The sequence below is a fragment of the Ailuropoda melanoleuca genome, chromosome 1, assembly GCF_002007445.2.
Source record: "Ailuropoda melanoleuca isolate Jingjing chromosome 1, ASM200744v2, whole genome shotgun sequence".
In the NCBI taxonomy this organism is placed as follows: Eukaryota; Metazoa; Chordata; class Mammalia; order Carnivora; family Ursidae; genus Ailuropoda; species Ailuropoda melanoleuca.
Genome location: NC_048218.1, coordinates 66792015 through 66810629, shown reverse-complemented (window position 1 = coordinate 66810629; position 18615 = coordinate 66792015). Strand labels below are relative to the sequence as shown.

At 46.3% G+C, this 18615-nt stretch overlaps 1 protein-coding gene across 2 annotated transcripts in view; it reads left to right on the top strand.

Moving 5' to 3' along the window:
• The first annotated feature begins 200 nt into the window (after window positions 1–200).
• The window catches only part of HEG1 (heart development protein with EGF like domains 1), a 77489-nt gene continuing 59074 nt past the window's right edge, over window positions 201–18615 (top strand). Inside the window, exon 1 of one of the 2 annotated variants that reach the window (XM_034659792.1) lies at window positions 201–237. In XM_034659792.1, the coding sequence (XP_034515683.1) occupies window positions 216–237 (22 nt within the window). In that variant the 5' untranslated portion in view covers window positions 201–215. Of the gene's footprint in view, window positions 238–1005; window positions 2933–18615 lie in introns of those variants that run through there. The other variant, XM_019797003.2, reaches the window with a different exon arrangement.

Genomic DNA, 18615 nt, shown 5'->3' with positions numbered 1-18615 from the left:
CTTTTTCATCCAGATATCTTCTGATGGGGGTGTGTGTGTGTGTGTGTGTGTGTGTGTGTGTGTGTGTGTGTTGGGTGTGGCCAATCACAGCATCTCTCTACTAACCGCATTTCTGGAAGCTTCTGGGGCTCCACCTCATCCTGTGGTCTGAATCAAGTTGAAGAGAGGATGTTTGGTAGGCGACTGACTTTGCAGGGCGTCTCACTGGCAGGAACATGGCGGACACCGCTGATGGAGGTGGGTTCCTCCAGAGCAGGCAGCAAGCTCTCCGCCATGTTGCGTCAAGGGGGCTGCATCAGGGCAGGGAGGCAGCTTAGCCGAATGCTGTGGGCAAAGTGGCCAGGCAGAAGGGAAACAGTATTTTAGAAAGAACTGGAATGCAAAATTTGGAATGGGGCAAGAGAATGCCACAGAGACCTTGTATCTTCTAAATGAAAGCCATTTCATTGGCGGTAATTGATCCTTTAAATTGTGGCATACTGGGCAAAATTAGATTTCTGTTTTGGGTCTGCAAGAACCTTTTGAGAATTCTCTTTATGTTCAGAGAATCCTAGACTCTCTGGGTTTGCAGGGACCTTAATAAAGCTTTCTTGGGGTGCCTGGGTGGCTCAGTCAGTTAAGCCCTGGACTCTTCAGCTCAGGTCATGATCTCAGGGTCATGAGATCTAGCCCTGTGCTTTATGCTGGGCATGGAACCTGCTTAGGATTCCCTTTTCCCTCTCCCTCTGCTGCTCCTCTCTCTCTCTCTCTCTCTCTCTCTCTCTCTCTCTCTCTCTCGCCCTCCCCCCGGGGGGGGGGAGCTTTCTTTATTCATTAAATGATAGACTTATTTTCAAAATAAGTAGGGAAAGGGGCTCTCACTCTTTTGGCTCATCTACCCTGTTGATTTCCAGCTGGGTGAGTAAATTTTACTTTGTGCTCAGAAACTTTTGGTCTCTTTGTTCAGGACATGATGCAAGATTAGAGGTCACCTTAGATTGGGAGATATCTTACAAATCCAGACACCTCCAACTGAGTGATGTGACTGGCTTCATTTCACAGACATCATTATTCCCGGAAAGGTTCTGGGAAGCAGTGAAGCAATTTCACAACCGTGATAGTGACAGAGCTATAGTTGGGTGTGGAAATGGTGCTGCAGCAACGTGGAGTGGCCAGAGGGGGAGGCTCTGACCACTTCAGAGGCACCAGAAGGCTCAGGGTCAAGTTTTGGCGCTCGCTTTTAGACACGGGGTTAACTTTGGGCATAGTGCTTCCTGCCCTGGGCCTCCATTTCTTTACTTATGAAATAAGGGGTTGGTCCAGTCCATGCTAAAAGCTTCATTTCTACGGGTGTCCGGTTCATGCTGCGAATACCTCCTGTCTTCCCTGATGCTGGCCTGAAGTGTGAGGAGACTCGACACCCGGCTTCTTAGCTCAGGGTCCAGGAGCCATGGAGCCTGTGTGAGGGACGAGGGGGAGGGCCTCACCATACACCTGTGAGCCCGCTGGACCTCTGGCTCCTTGAGAGGAGGCATGGGTTACATCCATCTTCGGCCTTGGCCCAGGGGCCGTCTGTCCAGCTGGTGGCCACCTGCTGCCCAGGTGATACTGCAGCAGCACCTGCTCCCATGTGACCTAGGGCTCCAGTCATAAGATCTCTAAGTCCACAGACGCTGTTAAAAATGGATACATTCCTTTTGTTGTATACTTCGGTTCTGGGGGACTTGAGCTTCATGGTACTCTCCTGGCTTTCCTGCCACGTGAGAATGTTCGAGGAAGGCTACCGGGTCAGGTGGTGTGGCAGGCAGGCTCTGTGCTCTCTGTTCCCGTGGTTGTGGGGACCTCGAGGGGAGGCTCAGATCTCACCGGAGACCCTGAATAACAGCAGCCCCCATGTCTCTGTTGGGAAGAAACGGGGCTCCTGGAAGCAAGAAGAAGGATTTGACATGTTTGACAGATTTCAGCTCAATCTCTTTGATAAGTCAGGAGATGAAGACCAAGGAGGAAGAGGGTGACGAGAATAGGGGGAGGCCACGGTCAAGCTCGCTAGCTGACCCTGGGCCATCCTGGTCCCGGTGCATCGAAGCAGTCCCTTTGGAGGATGGAATAGCGGGAATACAGGAGAGAGACACCAGGCCGGAATCTGGTCGGACGTTGTTCTTTGTTCAGGGTCGTGACTAGTGATTATCACGAGTTAGGCTGGTATTGAAAACCACTCCATTTTTCCTTCTGTTAGTGGTAGAGGGGATGGAAACAGCTCAACATGAAGATAAATGTGACTCCTATAGCCTCTGGGCCACCAGGATGTTTGTTGTGCTGTGTATGCAGTGAGACTTTTTCTGGGATCATCTTTTGCCAGGGCGTGGATAAAAGCCCTGCGACTTTGCAGTCATGGACCTGGGGAGGTCCTGGCCTGGGGGTCAGGCAGCCTTGGCTCAAACTCTGGCAGTACCACTTGCAGGCTATGGGACCTTGGTAGGTTACTCAGCCTCTCCTTGCCTTCGCCTTCTCATCTGTCAAATGGGCTATTAATGGGCCCCACTTAGGGAATGTAAGTGTCCCCTATCCCTGTGAAATAGATTGCTTGTTGCTGGGGCAGGAGAGCTCTGTAAATTCCGGCCGTGATGATGCTCCTGAAACCAATGCCTGCGTGCCTGACCTTTGTATTGATGACAATACCCCCTTCACCTCCAGGGTCATTGGATGGGGGACAAGTTTTGAATGCAAAGGGCTCAAGTCCACCTTCCGAGGACATTTGTTACTGGATCCCCCTACCCCCACCCTGGGCCCTGCCAACCTCACTTCTTGGTATTCCTAGAACTTTCTCTCCATCCTTAGCTTCAAATGCAGGGAGAAAGAACAAGATTTGACGACGAAGTCAGAAAAACTAGTGCCACCAATACAGCCCTCACCTGAAATCATCTGAGGAGACCAGATTAACGCACATGGAGTGGTAAGGATCCAATAAAAACAGTATGTGAGGTGTGACTCCAAAATAAGGCCTTTAAAATCACGGTCTGTGGCCGAAGGGTACTCTCCTTCGGGTCAGAATCTTTGGAGGTTATTGACACACCCCTCAAAAAGCATTTGAAGGAGTTGGGAGCCACCTGTCGTGCCAGTGCCTGGGTCACAAGCAACTCACTGGTGTTTTCTTTGCACTTAAACCTCATCCTGGATCCAAAATGGCGTATCTCAGTCTCCTGCATCAGTCACTAGACTGGGCTTTGGGTTTTTGTCTGTTTCCAGAATAATCCAAATCCATTACCAAGGGATGAAAATGGGTCATTATTCAGGAGACTTGAGATTATTCCTTAGGCTCTGTTGAAGACAAGAGGATTTTAGGAAACAGCTTGAGAAGTAATAGTATTATTGGAGTAAGTATGATCCTAATGGGGTCTCTTTGAAGACGACCATGTTCATCGGCTGGTGAATTCCTGTGATTGATTAGGAATTATTTCTAGTATACCCGTGCCTGGTGGTAACGGAGTGCTGCTGTGTCTAGCCACAGACGAAGTTAGGGCAGAGAGATGCCAGTGGCGGCCCAAGAGCTCTGACAAGGTCTTAACCCCTTTGCTTTCTAGCTACGTAGCCTGGAGCAGCTGCCTCATGTCTCTGGGTCTTACTTTCCCTGTCTTAGAAATGGGGCTGATGATACCCATCCTGCTTCCTTGACGAGGCTTTCAAGGAGGAGGAGCAAATATAGTTATGACGGTGAATGCACTTTAAATGCAGATACAGCAAGTAGTTTGCGTCAGAATACAGCGAACTGACTATGAGCCGGGCAAGGCATCCCATCTCTGAGCCTGTTTTCATATCTGCAAAATGGAGACCATACTACCAGGTCCGTGCATCTCCCAAGGCTGTTGTAAGGGTGAAATGAAAATTCATCCACATGGAAAGGCGTTATAAGCATGCATGTGCTGTGAACGCGGGGAGGCATCGGACCTTATTATTACTCCGAGGGAGGGGGGGCTTCGCTGAGCAGGTGGATGTAGGCGGCCAAATAGAAAGTAGGGGAGGAGGTAGAGAAAAGGAGAACATTCTAGGAGATCTCACTGGCCTCTGTTCAGCCCCCCATCTCTGTCCTGTCAGCGGCCTCTGGTCTGGGTGACTAGCTCTTCCGTCTCCTCTCTCTCCCACCAAGTGGGATGTTCTTCAAAGGCCTGCCCTTGACCTTCCACCTGCAACTCAGTTTAGTGAGCATTTACTGACCACCTCCCAGGAGCCACAGTCTCTCCTAAGGGACACAGAAATATGACCAAATAAATTATAGTTCTATAACAAGATAAAACAGTAGTTGAGAGGGAGCGAGTTCTCTGGGGAAGGTGTCTTGGACGTGGTGTTCTCTGAGCTGGTTGTGAGAAATGAGTCAGATTTTGCCGAAAGCCCAAGGGAAAGGGAGGACATTTAGGTAGGGAGGTCCGCAAAGCAGAGGCGTGGAGGAAAGACATAGCATGGCTTCACTTGTTTTCTCTGGGGGGGTGGTTCCCACAGCTACCTTTCTTCTCTTCGGATATCCAGTTCGATGCCTTCAGCCACCTGCCAGACATGTACACGTTTATCATGCTTCTCTTTCAACACAACAGATAACAGTTATAAATGCAGACATGTCACCGCTTTCTCCCCGAGAGCATGTCCTCCCTTTGCTTGTTTATGGTCCCATTAATTTCTCCATCACACATTCAGAACCTTGACCATCCTTGTCTTATGGCTTTTTCTTACTCACATGAGATCACCACCGACTCTTCCCTCCCTCCCTTGCTTTCTTCCTCTGAATCCTGTCCATACACTTAATTCCTTTTGGACAGTGCTCCCCATAGGCTGCCAAGATGTAATATCCCCATTCGGGTCCTGAAACTGCAGTTTGGATCCAGGTGTCCTTAGGGAGATGCCCCGGAAGCCCCCCGAAGGAGCCCTGCCTGTGTCTTTCTGGCTTTCCCTTTCAGAATGTTACCATTTCTCTGTAGCTCTTCGGCTCATCTTGCGCTTTCCTTTCTTATCCTTCATTCTTTTTTTATTTCTGGGTTTTTGTTTTTGTTGTTGTTGTTTAGATTTTTTAGATTGGCCTTTGGAGTCAGCCAGACCTGGGCTGGGGTCCCAGTGGATTATTTGCTGTGGGATCTTGGGCCATCTACTTGCTTTCTCTACACGTCAGTTTCCTTATAAACAAATGGGGGTAGTAACGGCACCTACCTGCCAGGACTGTGGTGAGGATTGACTGGGACGGTCCATGTGAAATGCCTAGCATGGTGCCTAGCACGGGCTGCTGTGGTCGTCATCCTCCTCATCACCATCATCATTGTCATGACCCTGCTTTGGTCATTAATCTCTCTAACTTTAATCTCTTTCCGTCTCTAAGTTTTTCCCTTCCCTTTTGTATTATTTCTCTTTTCTGCCCTCTTCCTTTCTTCTCCCTCTATTTTATCTGTTTTTCTTAACTAGCTGTGGCATACAACTGATTTTTAAAAATATTGGTTATATTTGAATTGAGTGTCAAGTTTCCCAATCTTAATTGTAAGAGCCTATTAGTAAACTTTGAATTTATGTCGTCAAATAGCTTTTATTTATGCACCCCCAAGGGCTCCGATGGGAGCGGCCGTGAGAGCACCCCACTCTGGGACAGGCAGTGACAGCCCTGCCCTGCTCCCTTCCCGTGCCCAGCTCAGCAGGCCCTTTAGGCTGTGGCATCATCCCACTGTGTACATCTTCTAACACTGTAAACTTTCCAAAGGACGTTTCTCTGCTTTCCTTAGAGCCCTGGGCCCCATCACACAGCGCTGTGGAACAAATTAAGGGCAGATCTTAGCGAAAGTCAGGTGGCCACGCACAGGGATGTGAAGGCCCAGGGCCGCATCTCATTTTGTCCTCCCGCCGGCCTCCCTCCCGCCTCCCTCTTCCTCCTCGGAACCAGGATGTTTTTCCTTGCCTTTTTATTGTTTCGCCAAGCTGGCAGCCCTCCTTTGGTGGAGCTCTGCCACCGGGCTTCCTCTCTGGGTGTGAGCGAATGTTAGGGTGACAACATGGGGGACAGGCCTGCTTCCCTGTCCCCCCCAGCTTCACCTCCAGGCACCACAGGCCCCCTTCTCCAAACTGCCTCTGCTGAAGAGCCTCGTCTTCTGTCCCTCTGCTGGGTGTTTATTTTTCAAAGGATGAGAGGGGCCAAGAAAGCTGAGGCACCAGATAGATAGACAAGTCCAGGGACAGAGACAAGATATCCCCGCCCCCCCTGCAGAGAGACAGAGAGGCAGAGAGCCTTTTTGTTTACTTATTTAATTGAATGGGAATCGTCTGACCTGACCCTGGGGCTTTTTTTCAAGTCCCTTTTTTTTATTTTTTATTTTTTAAGCATCTAGAATGATTTTTAAACCAAGGAGCACGAGGTCAGGCAGAGCCCTTCATCTTCCTCTCCTGCCTGGGTTGGCCTGCTTTCCTCCTTAGCACCCCCAGGCCACCTCAGAGGCAATTCTGTTTCTGGAAGGCTGACCCCAAACTCAGGGGCTCCAGGACAGCCCCACCCTGGGTCACGGCTCAGTCCCACAAGCCTGCCTTCCTCCCCCGAGGATACCCAGCTAAAGCCGGCTCTCACAGGGAGGGGAGGACAAGACGCCTTGTCGATTTTATACTTTCCATTACTAGACGCTGTTCCAGGGGGATCTGTTTTTAAAAATCAGATCATTGGGTCTCAAGTCTAAACTCTTCTTAATGTGTATAGTTTTTCTTAGGGCTGCTCCTTTCAGGGCAAGAACAAGGAAGGAAATGAAACTCCCCGAGAGCCCCAGACCGTCCGCTCGAGGGCTGCCTTTTGTTCACACAAACTCATTTGGCTCCTAAATGTCCTCCACCCCGAATCATGACATCCGCAGCAGTGTTCCAAAACACAGCCCGGGGCAGCTGAGCTGAGTAGGCGGCTGCCCTCTGGTGAGATCGAGCCACCTTCCCTCCATGCCCCCAAGGTTCCTGCCTGCCCCCAAATCTCCCACCTGCTGGCCATCCGGCAGGAAATCCCCCTCATCTGTTGGATTCCTGGGGTGGAGGCAGTGATCTGGAGAGAGAGTGCAGTGGAAGGGAGGATGGGATTCTGGTCCCAGCCTGCACCTTCAAACTCCCAGGGCCCCTTCTCCTCCCAGCTGGGCCGCTTCTCACACCCCGGGGGCACTGGCATCGGCATTGTGCGATGTATTTACACTCTTCAGCTGTCTTGGAAGTGATAGGCCCCTTGAGGCAGATTCCACGGAGTCTTATGTGTGGTTGATGCTCAGTAAATATGTTTTTTCTTATTGTGGTAAAATATACATAATATAGAAGTTGCTATTTTCACCATTTTGAAGTGTACAAGTTCTTTTTTAAGTTTTTTTTTTTAAGATTTTATTTATTTATTTATTTATTTATTTATTTATTTATTTATTGACAGAGAGAGAGACAGCCAGTGAGAGAGGGAACATAAGCAGGGAGAGTGGGAGAGGAAGAAGCAGGCTCCCAGCGGAGCAGGGAGCCCGATGCGGGGCTCGATCCCAGAACCCTAGGATCACGCCCTGGGCTAAGGCAGATGCTTAACGACTGAGCCACCCAGGCGCCCCTGAAGTGTACAAGTTCTTGGCATTGAGTACATTCACAATGTAGTCCTCCCATCGCCACCAGCCATTTCTGTTTAATTATCCCAAATAGGAACCCAGTAGGTCAGGGCTCCCCATTCTTCCCTCTCCCCAGCCCGTGCAAACCTCTCCTCTGCTTTCTTTTTTTTTTTTTTTTTTTTTTTTNTTTTATTTATTTATTTGACAGAGATAGAGACAGCCAGCGAGAGAGGGAACACAAGCAGGGGGAGCGGGAGAGGAAGAAGCAGGCTCATAGCAGAGGAGCCTGATGTGGGGCTCGATCCCATAACGCCGGGATCACGCCCTGAGCCGAAGGCAGACGCTTAACCGCTGTGCCACCCAGGCGCCCCTCTCCTCTGCTTTCTATCTCTATGACTTTACCTCTTACAGGTACCACATATCAGTGGAATCAATATTTGTTCTCTTGTGACTGGCTTATCTCACCTAGCATGATGTCTTTAAGGTTCATTCGTGTAGCAGGTGTCAGAATTTCCCCCCCTTCTCAAGCCGAGTAACAGTCCGTTGTATGTACGCAGCCCATTCTGCTTATCCATTCCTCCATCAGCGGGCACTTGGATAGTTTCCACCTTTTGGCTCTTGTGAGTAATGCTGCTATGAACATGGGTGTCCAAACATCTGTTAGGTTCTTTGCTTTCAGTTCTTTTGTGTGTGTACCAGGCAGTGGAATTGCTGGTAATCCTGTGTTTCCGTTTCTAAGGAATGGCCAAACCATTTTCTGCAGTTGCTGTACCATTTTCTCTTCCCACTAGCAATGCACAAAGTTTCCAATTTCTCTAAGTTCTCACCAACACTTCTTTTTTTCTTTTTTTTCCACTTGATAATAGCCGTCCTCATGAATATGAAGGTAAACATTGCTTTTGAATTTATAAATGCCACTTGCTGGCTGTATTGTGGACTTGGAATGGTTCCTGCCCCTCTTGGGCCCTGTTCCCGTCATCTGAGGTCACACTAGTTGGTTGCTATGATCCCTAAGGGCAGGGGTAACTTTTGGAGAGGGATGGGGCCGCCAAAGTCACCCCAGGCAATTTCCCAACTTTGGCTGGGATGAATGACGCAAAGCACTGTGGATGCTAGCTGGTGAAGCCGGCTGCACACCACAGATGAGTTTGGGAAAGAGTTGGCTGAGCTTCTCTCTTCTCTGTCCTCATTGGCTTCCTTTGGGTGTGGTTAACTAGCAAAGACCCCAGAAAGAAAGCTCGGGGCTCTGGTCCTCACCCTTCCACTTAGCTCTGGGTTACGCTGGGCAGGTGACCTCAGTACTGGGTCTTAGCCTTCTCTTTCTAAAATGGGAGAATTATTCCTGTCTTTCCTGCCACTTAGAATGTCAGGCTGTAACAGGATAATTTAGCCCCCCTGAAATTACCCTGTAAAAAAAGTACTTCGCAGATTGGAAACATGTGGGATTTCTTAATTAGATCTCTGAGAATAGGGGCAAAATTCCATTCTCCCATAGAGCTCTTGTGGACAGTGTCCTGCCCCTCTTGTGGTTCACAGACATCTACCGTGCCAAAAGGGGAATTAAAAAGGGAGCTTTTTAATTTCAATTCAATTCCTGTGTGAACAATTGAATCTGAGGAAAATCTTTTCAAGTTATGAAGAAATTCACTAGGATTCGCACATATAGCCATGTGGCTAGGAGACACCCAGCTCTCCTAAGTGTTCCCTAAGTTGAGGGATCCCAGGAAAGCTCTAAGCAAGAGCCAGAAAGAGGAAATTTGCAGCTAGGGGGTCAATGTCTTACTGTTCCAGAACCTTCCCTCATGAGCCTTAACCCCTAACAATCTGAGCTTCATCTTGTCTGCCAGGTGACTCTCAGGAAAGTCCTGGGGGCTTTGGTTGACTAATCCCTGGCCTTTCAGTCTTTCTGCAGGCCTGGCCGAGCCTCTCTGCTGTGTCCCGGGCACTCATCGCCTTCCTGGCTCCTACTTCTAATTCATCCTAACCTTCTCTGGTCCTCTCCGTCTCCTTCATTGAGTCTTCATTGACTCTTCTGCCCCTGATTCAAGGCTCCCCTTAATTCTGTCCTTCATACCCCATCTTCTCATCCTTCCATCTAATTGATAGTCCCAAATTTTTTTTTTAAAGATTTTTATTTATTTATTCTACAGAGACAGAGACAGCCAGCGAGAGAGGGAACACAAGCAGGGGGAGTGGGAGAGGAAGAAGCAGGCTCACAGCAGAAGAGCCTGATGTGGGGCTCGATCCCAGAACGCCGGGATCACGCCCTGAGCCGAAGGCAGACGCTTAACCACTGTGCCACCCAGGCGCCCCGATAGTCCCAAATTTTTAACCGCCTATTAGATGTTTCCACTTGGAAGTTACAATGTCACCCCTAATTTCAGATGTTGGAAACTGGCTTTTCTTGTCCCTCAAACTCATTCTCCATTCTGCCTCCACTCTTTCTTTATTATCATTCTTTTCATGACCCATGAAAATGATCTCTGAGGAGCTGATATAGAGGTCTTCTTGCTCAGTCTTCCTGCTGCTGAGTGCAGCTGTCATCAAACCAAGTCCCTAGGATTCCACAGCCCATGTGACGGACACTGTGTCGCTCTTCTTAGGGAGGAGCAAGGTGGTGCAGATGGGCTTACGGCAGGAGTTTGAAGACCAGGGGACATTGTACTGACCAGTGCCTTAAAGCTGTATGTCATGGAAGAAGCTGGGATATGATGGAATGAGATCTAGGTTCAGATTGTGTCTCTCTACCATTAAGTGTGTGACCTTGAGCACCCACTTAAACTTTCTGCCCTTCAGTGTCCCCGCGTGCCATGATACCCACTTGACCAGCTGTCGTTCTCATTAAATGAGATAAATGCCTGTGAAAACACTTAGCACGTGGTAAGCACTGAATAGATGTTTGTGAACTCTGAATCTAAATGGAGGGAAATGAAAAGAAAGGGAGGCTGCTTTCACTCTGTGACATAGGGCCCCGCAGGAGCGGGGGATGGTGCCGTGTGGGGGCTGGCTGGGCCCTCTGGGAGGAAATCGCCTCTTTGGATGACACAGCATACGCCCTGTACACACCCACTCCACGGCTCAGAAACAATGCAAGTTGAAAACCCCCAAATCATGGGGTGGGTGGTGAGGAGTTGACTCTGTAGCAGCTGCTAATTAGGAAATCCTACTCCTGGGCTGTGCTAGCATCCCTGATGTTGGTTCACAAACAGATGTTTTGGAACATTAAGACACTACAGAAGTGGAAGTTGTCAACTTGGGGGGGGGAAACAAAACAGTCAAAGCAGTGAAAGTCTCTTATTAATTGAGTAGCCATTCATAGTACAAGGGGAAGCAAGGGCCTGACAGAGGGGGCTGAGTGCAGAGGGAAGATGATGGTACCTCCAGCTCAAAGGATACCCAGGGAAATGGGACATCTCAACTCCAATATGAGGCTGGTTGGTGTGGCTCAGTTGCCGTGGCGTGTGAGTGAGGTCGCCTCTCCCCTGGCCATCTGAGGAGAGGAAGGAGAGAGGTGAGAGGCGCCAGCCTCTGCTGAGCCTCACAGTGCCCCCTCCCACCTCAGAGGCTGCCCCTGAGCATCTGGTAGGGTCTTTTCCTCACTCCCCATCTGGCCCAGACTCTGAAGCCTGAGCCATACCTTCTTTTCATTTCTCCAGGGCCGTTTCTCTTCTCCACTAAGCATCAGAGCAGGTTCCTGGATAGCTTCCCCTGCGTGTGGTAGGTCCCTGCTGACTCCTGTCCACCTTACTCTGAATTTCTCTCCCACTTGGGGTTTACACCTGTGCTGAATAGGGAGCCACACCAAAAACAAAATTCAACCACAGTGCCCTCAACAACTCAGGGCTTCTGAAAGGATTCATCCTTTCACTTCAATAAATATTTTAGCATTTGACTCATTGTTGTCCCCAAGCTACTGCATGGAATCACGGAAAGCACTTGTATGTCCACCTCGCATAGCAGAGTGGGAGGGGTGGTGACTGGCGTGCTGCGTGGTTTGTTAACCCCTTTCTGAAGAATAGTTCATAGACAATAAGAGAAGTGGAGGGACATCCGGAGCTAAACAGGGGGCAGTGGGACACTGTTCTTTCAGAACCCTGGGCCAGTGACATCAGGGGCTTGTCATGCCAAAGGTGGGCCCAGCTCTCACCCTTGCCCCCCCCCCCCCCCCCCCCCCCCCCCCCCCCCCCCCNTTGCTAGGAGAGCATCACAGAGCAAAGCCGAGTGAGGCCCCAGCTGCCCCGGGGCCACTCAATCCACGTCAGTCCTTTCTTAGGAGCTCTCTGAGCTTCCAGGAGGTTTTTCACCTCTGCTGCCACCTCAGCTGCCCGGAGAAGGATTGGGAGACTGAGAAGTACCTGCCAAGGTCATCTCCAAATCTATTTGTTCAAACTTGGCAGACCTAGATCTCCTGAACAGTGGTCATGGATGCAGCACTCACTACATACCAGATACTCTGAGAAGCTCTCACCTGTGTGTACTGTCACAGCCCAGGGAGGCAGGTGCTGTCATTATTCCCCTGTTACAGATGAAGATGCCAAGGCACAGAGGAATTCTGTATCTTGCCTAAGGTCAGAGGGCATGTACATGGCAGAGCCAGAAGTCTAATGATGACAGCCTGACTTTAACCACAGTCTGTGCGTTATCCACTGTTTCTCGTGGGAAGCACTGAATTTCTAGATCCAGGCAGGGAGCTGGAGGCAGGCTCTTTTCCTTGTAGACGACAAGACCCTCCCGTAGAGAACACAGATTCACAAAGTATGGGGAAAGCGAGCAACCTTTTAGTGTTGCCTGATGTGTTCCTTGGGGAAGAAAGGGAGAGATCCCCAGGTGAGGTGGAACACTGCAGGTAGGCGTTTCTCATCAATCCAGGTGGCCGTGGCACCAGCGACTGAGGGGAAGAGGGTGGAGGCAGCATCACAAGCCCACGAGTCTCCCATCAGTGGCAGTACCAACCAGGGCTGGGTTTAGTCTCTAGCTGCTGTGGAGAGATGGTCTTTGGCACTTCTCTTTAATCGGCCACCAGCTATGGCCACGATGGGTGCTGAGTGGCTAGGTACCCCGAGGCTGGGTGGTCCAGATGCAAGTAAACTCATCAGTCCTTCAGCTGGGTAGTCCAGGCTACTCACATGTGTATGTTTCAGAAATGGCTGGATTCTGAGCAAATTGCATGAGCCACCCTTATATGGAAAGTCTACAGGCTTAACCTGCCTCCGGGAGCAGGTCGAAGGACTCAAGAAAGCCCCGTCATGAGGTGGCTTCTAGACCTGGAGTCCATTTACCAAGATACCAACCTTTGGTTGTTGTTGTTGTTCTTTTTCCTAGGAGATGCATTTTTTAAACATATGCTTTTAATAACATAAGATTATATAGTATAAACCATTTTTTAATTTATCTTTTCACTTAACAGTACAGGTTGAGCATAGTACATGTATATCTAAAACTCAATCAGTAATATATTTTGGCCATCCCTTTAAAATTTTGTTATCTCATAATTAAGTTAACCAACTTCCTATTGCAGAAATTTAGGTTGTTTCCAATTTTTATTATTATAAACAGTGCTGTGGTAAACTTCCCTGTGCCTGAAACTTTGCTCACATCCTTAATAATTTCCTTGTTATTAGTTTCCAGAAATGAAATTCCTGGGTAGAAATATATGCCTATTTTTAAGGCTTTTGCAGTGGATTGCTAAATTTCTCATCAGAGAGATTGTGCCGGTTACATTCTTACCAAAGCTGTGTGGGAGTGCCTGTCGTCTATGCCTGCAATAACACGGCATCTTATCAATTTTTTGAGTCTTTGCCAATTTGATAGGCAAAAATAAATACACATAAAAAGTTTAAAAAGTCTTTTCTAGTTTGGATTTGTATTTTCTTTCTTTCCAACAATACTGTCATGTATTTGCTCTCCAAATATACATTGTCTTTTGTGACTCACATATTCTTGTTCTTTGTCTGTGAGATGTCTATCTTAGGAATTTGAAAAACTTCTTTGTGTATTAAGAATGCCAAACTTTTATCATGCACTGCAGACATTTACCCTGGCTTGTTATCCAACTTCTTTAAATTAAAATTTTATTTTTTATCAAACTCATACATAGTTTAAAGATTGAATATGTTTTATAAAGCTATTATAAAAACCCTTACCGCTCCTACCATCATCATTTTCTGCTTCCCAGAATCAATCACTTTCAACCCCTGTAACAGGTTCTTTTAGTAATCCCGTCCATACCTCTAAATAACATGCTTATATTGCTATTTACTGAGTCATCATTTTGGTTTTAGGCAATATTTATTGGTTTCTCTCAATGGAAATTTCATATTATTGAAAGCTCTGCAAGTTGGAAGTGATACACCTTCTTTCTGTTCTTTAGGGTCTTTCTGTTCTTTAGGGAACATGAAAATGCATTTTTGTCACAATTTAAAGTCACTCTTCAACACAACATGGTTCTGATTATCCCCTCATGACTTACGTGCTATTGTTCTCCAGGATTTGCTCTACCTTGTTTTATTAATCCCACAAATGAGAAATAATTTTATAAATTAAGTGTTGCTTTGGATTTATGTACATATTTACCATTTTCTTTGCTTATTATATCTGCTTGCCTCTTCTGGCTTTCATCTAGCATTGTTTTTCTTCTGCTTGAAATAAATTCTCCATAATCTCCTTCAGTGGAGGTAGTTGATAAAACTGATATTTGAAAATGTTTATATTTTGAAAGATAGTCTCAGGATATTTTTCAAAGATAGTTTTACTAAGTATACAATTCTAGTTTTCCCTCTCTCAGCACATTGACAATATTTATCCACTGTCTTTGGGCTTCCATTGTTGCTGTTGAGAAATCAGCTGTTAGTCTAATTGTTATCTTCTGTAGATGAATTGTCATTCCCCCCCCCCCCATATTTTTTTTTAAANAAAGTAGGCTCCATGCTTAGCATGGAGCCCAACACAGGGCTTGAACTCATAACCCTGAGATCAAGACCTGAGCTGAGATCAAGAGTTGGATGCTTAACCAACTGAGCCACCAAGATGCCTCTCCCCTCTGGTTGTTTTTAAGACCTACTTTGTCGGTGGTTTTCTTCAGTTTCACTATGATGTGGGTTTATATTTTTGTTTTATTTAGTCTCCTAAGGATATTTTGGGCTTCCTTAGTTTACTTGATTCATTTTTATCCATTCTCGAAAATTCTTAGCCATTGCCTTTTTGAATATTGCTATTTCTCTCTCTTCTCTCTTCTCCACTGAGAGCTCAGTTACATATATATATACACACGTATATATATATATACATATATATATATGTATATATTGGACTTACTCTGTCTTCCTTGTCTCTTCATCTCTTTTTTGTATTTTCTGTCTTTTTATATCATCTATGCATTCTCTCATCTGTCTTGTAACTATTAGTTCTTCTTCTAGTCATATCTAATCTGTTAAGTTTCCTAATTTCAGTTATTATAATTTATTCATTTCTAGAATTTCCATTTAGAATTCTTTCATAGCTTTTGGCCATTATTTATAGTTTCCCTTTCTCTCATTTTCAGTTTCTTTTTTTTTTTTAAAGATTTTATTTATTTATTCGACAGAGATAGAGACAGCCAGCGAGAGAGGGAACACAAGCAGGGGGAGTGGGAGAGGAAGAAGCAGGCTCATAGCGGAGGAGCCTGATGTGGGGCTCGATCCCATAACGCCGGGATCACGCCCTGAGCCGAAGGCAGATGCTTGACCACTGTGCCACCCAGGCGCCCCTCATTTTCAGTTTCTTATTTCTTTTCATGTAGTTTTATATACTTACACTCTTTGACTGATAATTCCAGTATTTGAATACTTATCTAGGTTGCTGACTTTTGCACATTGATGCCTTTTTTCCTTATGTATTTTGTGCCTTTTGATGGTGATTGATCTCTTATTCCTTAGAATTGTATCAATAAATGATAAAACTGGATTGAAGGTATGTTCATTTAGAGAGCTTTCACATTTATTTCTGCCAACCAGGAGGCACCATATGTCAGAACCACTTTTCCTTCCCATTAATGAGGTATATGTGTGTTATGTGTGTGTACATACGTGCATGTGTATTTGAGATATGATTTACATACCATAAAATTCACCCTTTTAAAGTATATAATTTAGTGGTTTTAGTATATTCTCAAAGTTCAGGGCCAATTTTAAAGTATATCCTCGACTTGAGGTTTAGACCACACAGGCATTGTGAAATCATGCTGCACACCCGCACCGAAGGCTACCTTTATGGTTACAAATTCTTGAGTGAGATTTACTTTCCTTTACCTAAAACCAAGATCTAAAGGCCACTTTTCCCTGCTGTACCATTCTGCAGGGCAGATTTTTTTTTTTCTATGTGGATCATAGATATGGTATAGCCCTGTACACAAGAGTTTGTATCAAGGGCTCTGGGATACAAGAGTTTACAAGAGTTCCCTTGCAGACTCCCTCCTTAAGAGTTCTGTCTCCTGTTTCCTATGGTACCTATCCTTATGGTAATCAGAACAGAAGTTCAAGGTCACAAAAGTTGAGCAGGTGCCCCAGGGCAGCTGGAATTAGCTCACTTCTCTGAATTCCAGCTCTTGGCTCATGTTTGGTCTTAGAAGGTTTGATTCTTTGCTTGCAAACTCAGGAATGCATTTGGAGATTTGTTTGTTTGGTTTTTTTTTTTTTTTTGAAAAAATAAGTTATTTAGCATATTTAGTTTGTAGTGGCAGGGTATTTGGGACAGTGCAAGACTCTTGTCTGCCATTCTCTTTTGCTTATAGTGCACATTTTTTTCTTTCTTCCATCTTTTGCTGACCCTCCAGGAAGACCTCGTGGCTCAGTGCTAGCTGCGTCTTGTCTTTATGTGGCCTTTCTATTCCTTTTGCGGGCTGTAGTGGAATTCCTTAAGCTGACTAAGGACCTTCCCAGTTCCTTGAAGGGGGCCATGTTGCTGCTTCCTCAGAGACACAGCCAGATGAGTCTTGGAGGCTCAGCAATAGCCAAGGCTTACACTCATCTTAAGGCTCTAATAGAGTGAAGTTTGTTTTCTTCCTCTGCTCATGGCTTACCAGCTTCAGGGTATGGGTTTCCAGTCCTTCCGATCCCATGAGCGTGGAATATGTTTCCATCTTTTTGTGTCTTCCTCAATGTCTTTCAAGAGTGATTTATAGTTTCTAGAATATAGATCCTTTACGTCTCTGGTTAAGTTAATTCCAAGGTAACGTATGGTTTTTGATGCTATTGTAAATGGGATGGATTCCCTAATTTCTCTTTCTTCAGTCTCATTATTCATGTATAGAAATGCAACTGATTTCTGAGCATTGATTTTGTATCCTGCCACATTACTGAATTGCACTATAACTTCTAATAGTTTGGGAGTGGATTCTTTTGGGTTTTCCATATAGAGTATCATGTCATCTGCAAAGAGAGACAGTTTGACTTCTTCTTTGCCGATTTGGATACCTTTTATCCCTTTTTGTTGTCTGATTGCTGTTGCAAGGACTTCTAGTACTATGTTGAATAATAGTGGTTTCTACCTCCCCACAATCACTTTTATTCTGACTTCTTTTAAGACTAATTTCTCTCATTGTGCCCGAGGAGAGAGAAAGCATCTTCAAACCCTTTCACCTTCTCTCTGGAGGCCAGCTTGCCTTGCAGCTCAAGGGAACATGCTGTGTGGGTGGGTCTCTGGTCTCTGTAACCCCAGAGTCTCAAGTTGAACTTTACGGACTTGGCGGCTACCCCTGGAAACACCCCTCCATATCCCATTTCCAGCTGAATATGGGCCTTGCCTGTCTGGAGCTGGGCCCCAGAGGAGCCCCGATGCCTGGGCAACTTCCCTCCCCCTTCAGGAAGTTTCTGTTAATTATCACTTACAGGAAACAGAATAGGAAGCATGAAAACAGCAACTCTCAAGGGATTTGGGGAGAAAAGGGTTCCCTTAGGAAAGTTTGTCAGAATCTCTTCTGGAAGACTTTAAAGTCACCACCCCTCCAACCCCAATAAGTGAGCCACATTTCTGGTAGGAGGGGACCAGAGTGGGGAAATGCTGAGAACCACTGATCGAGAACTGCATTGTCCAGTATTGTGCCACGAGCCACATGTGGCCATCGTGCTCTTGAAGTACAGCTACAATAATACTCTGGATTTTACGGGTGTAATGCCAGAAAAAGAAGGCAAAGTATCTCAATTATTTTTGTATCAATTACGTATTGAAATGCTACTATTTTAAATATGTTAGAGTACGTAAAATATTTACTGAAATTAATTTCACCTGTAACTTTTAAAAATAAAGTTACATAGTTAGCTTGCATTTGTGTCTTACTTTATACATCTCTTAGACAGTGCTGATCTAGAAGATAACTTGTTCCTTTTGGGAAAGTGTGTGTGTATAGGTGTGTGTGATATTTTGAGCCAAACCGTTGGTTCTGCCTGTAGCCTCTACTGGTCAGATGGTTGGCCGTTTTTTGCCTGACTCGTACAGATAGAGGTGACTTCATTCGTTCCCTCAGAGGTTTCTCAACAGTGCCCAGAGCTCCTGATCCTAGGCAGAAAGGGGAATATCATTCCCAAATGAGGAAAATAAAAATAGGTTTTTAAAGGAGCTATGTAATCAGCAATAACTTTAAATGGTCCTTGTCCTCATTGCTTTCTCTAGAAACTCATTAAACTCCGTGCCCTCCAATTAGCACTTGTATTTCATGTTCACTTCCATATTAGTTTGGATGTCCAGGGAAATGGCTCCTAGAATGTTCTTTTGGTATGATCTTCAGGAGCTGGCACCCCAGCAGTGGCGGGCTTTGGCTTCCAAGTCGTTTCTGGGTCATGTGCAGACGTCATCAGAGTAGCAAGGCAGCCTCCTTGGGTTGGACTTGGGTGTCCCACTTATCTGCTCTGACTCTGAACCGCCTGCCTTGACAAATGACACTTGACACCACCAATGATTACCTCTGTGCCCAGTTTCCCCAACAGCTTGGACAGGATCCTGACGTTTTTAACCCATGCCCTCTTTGCCACCATCTTGGAATATGGGAGAAAATAATCACTTCAGTATATTTTCTGACTAATCTGCATCCATC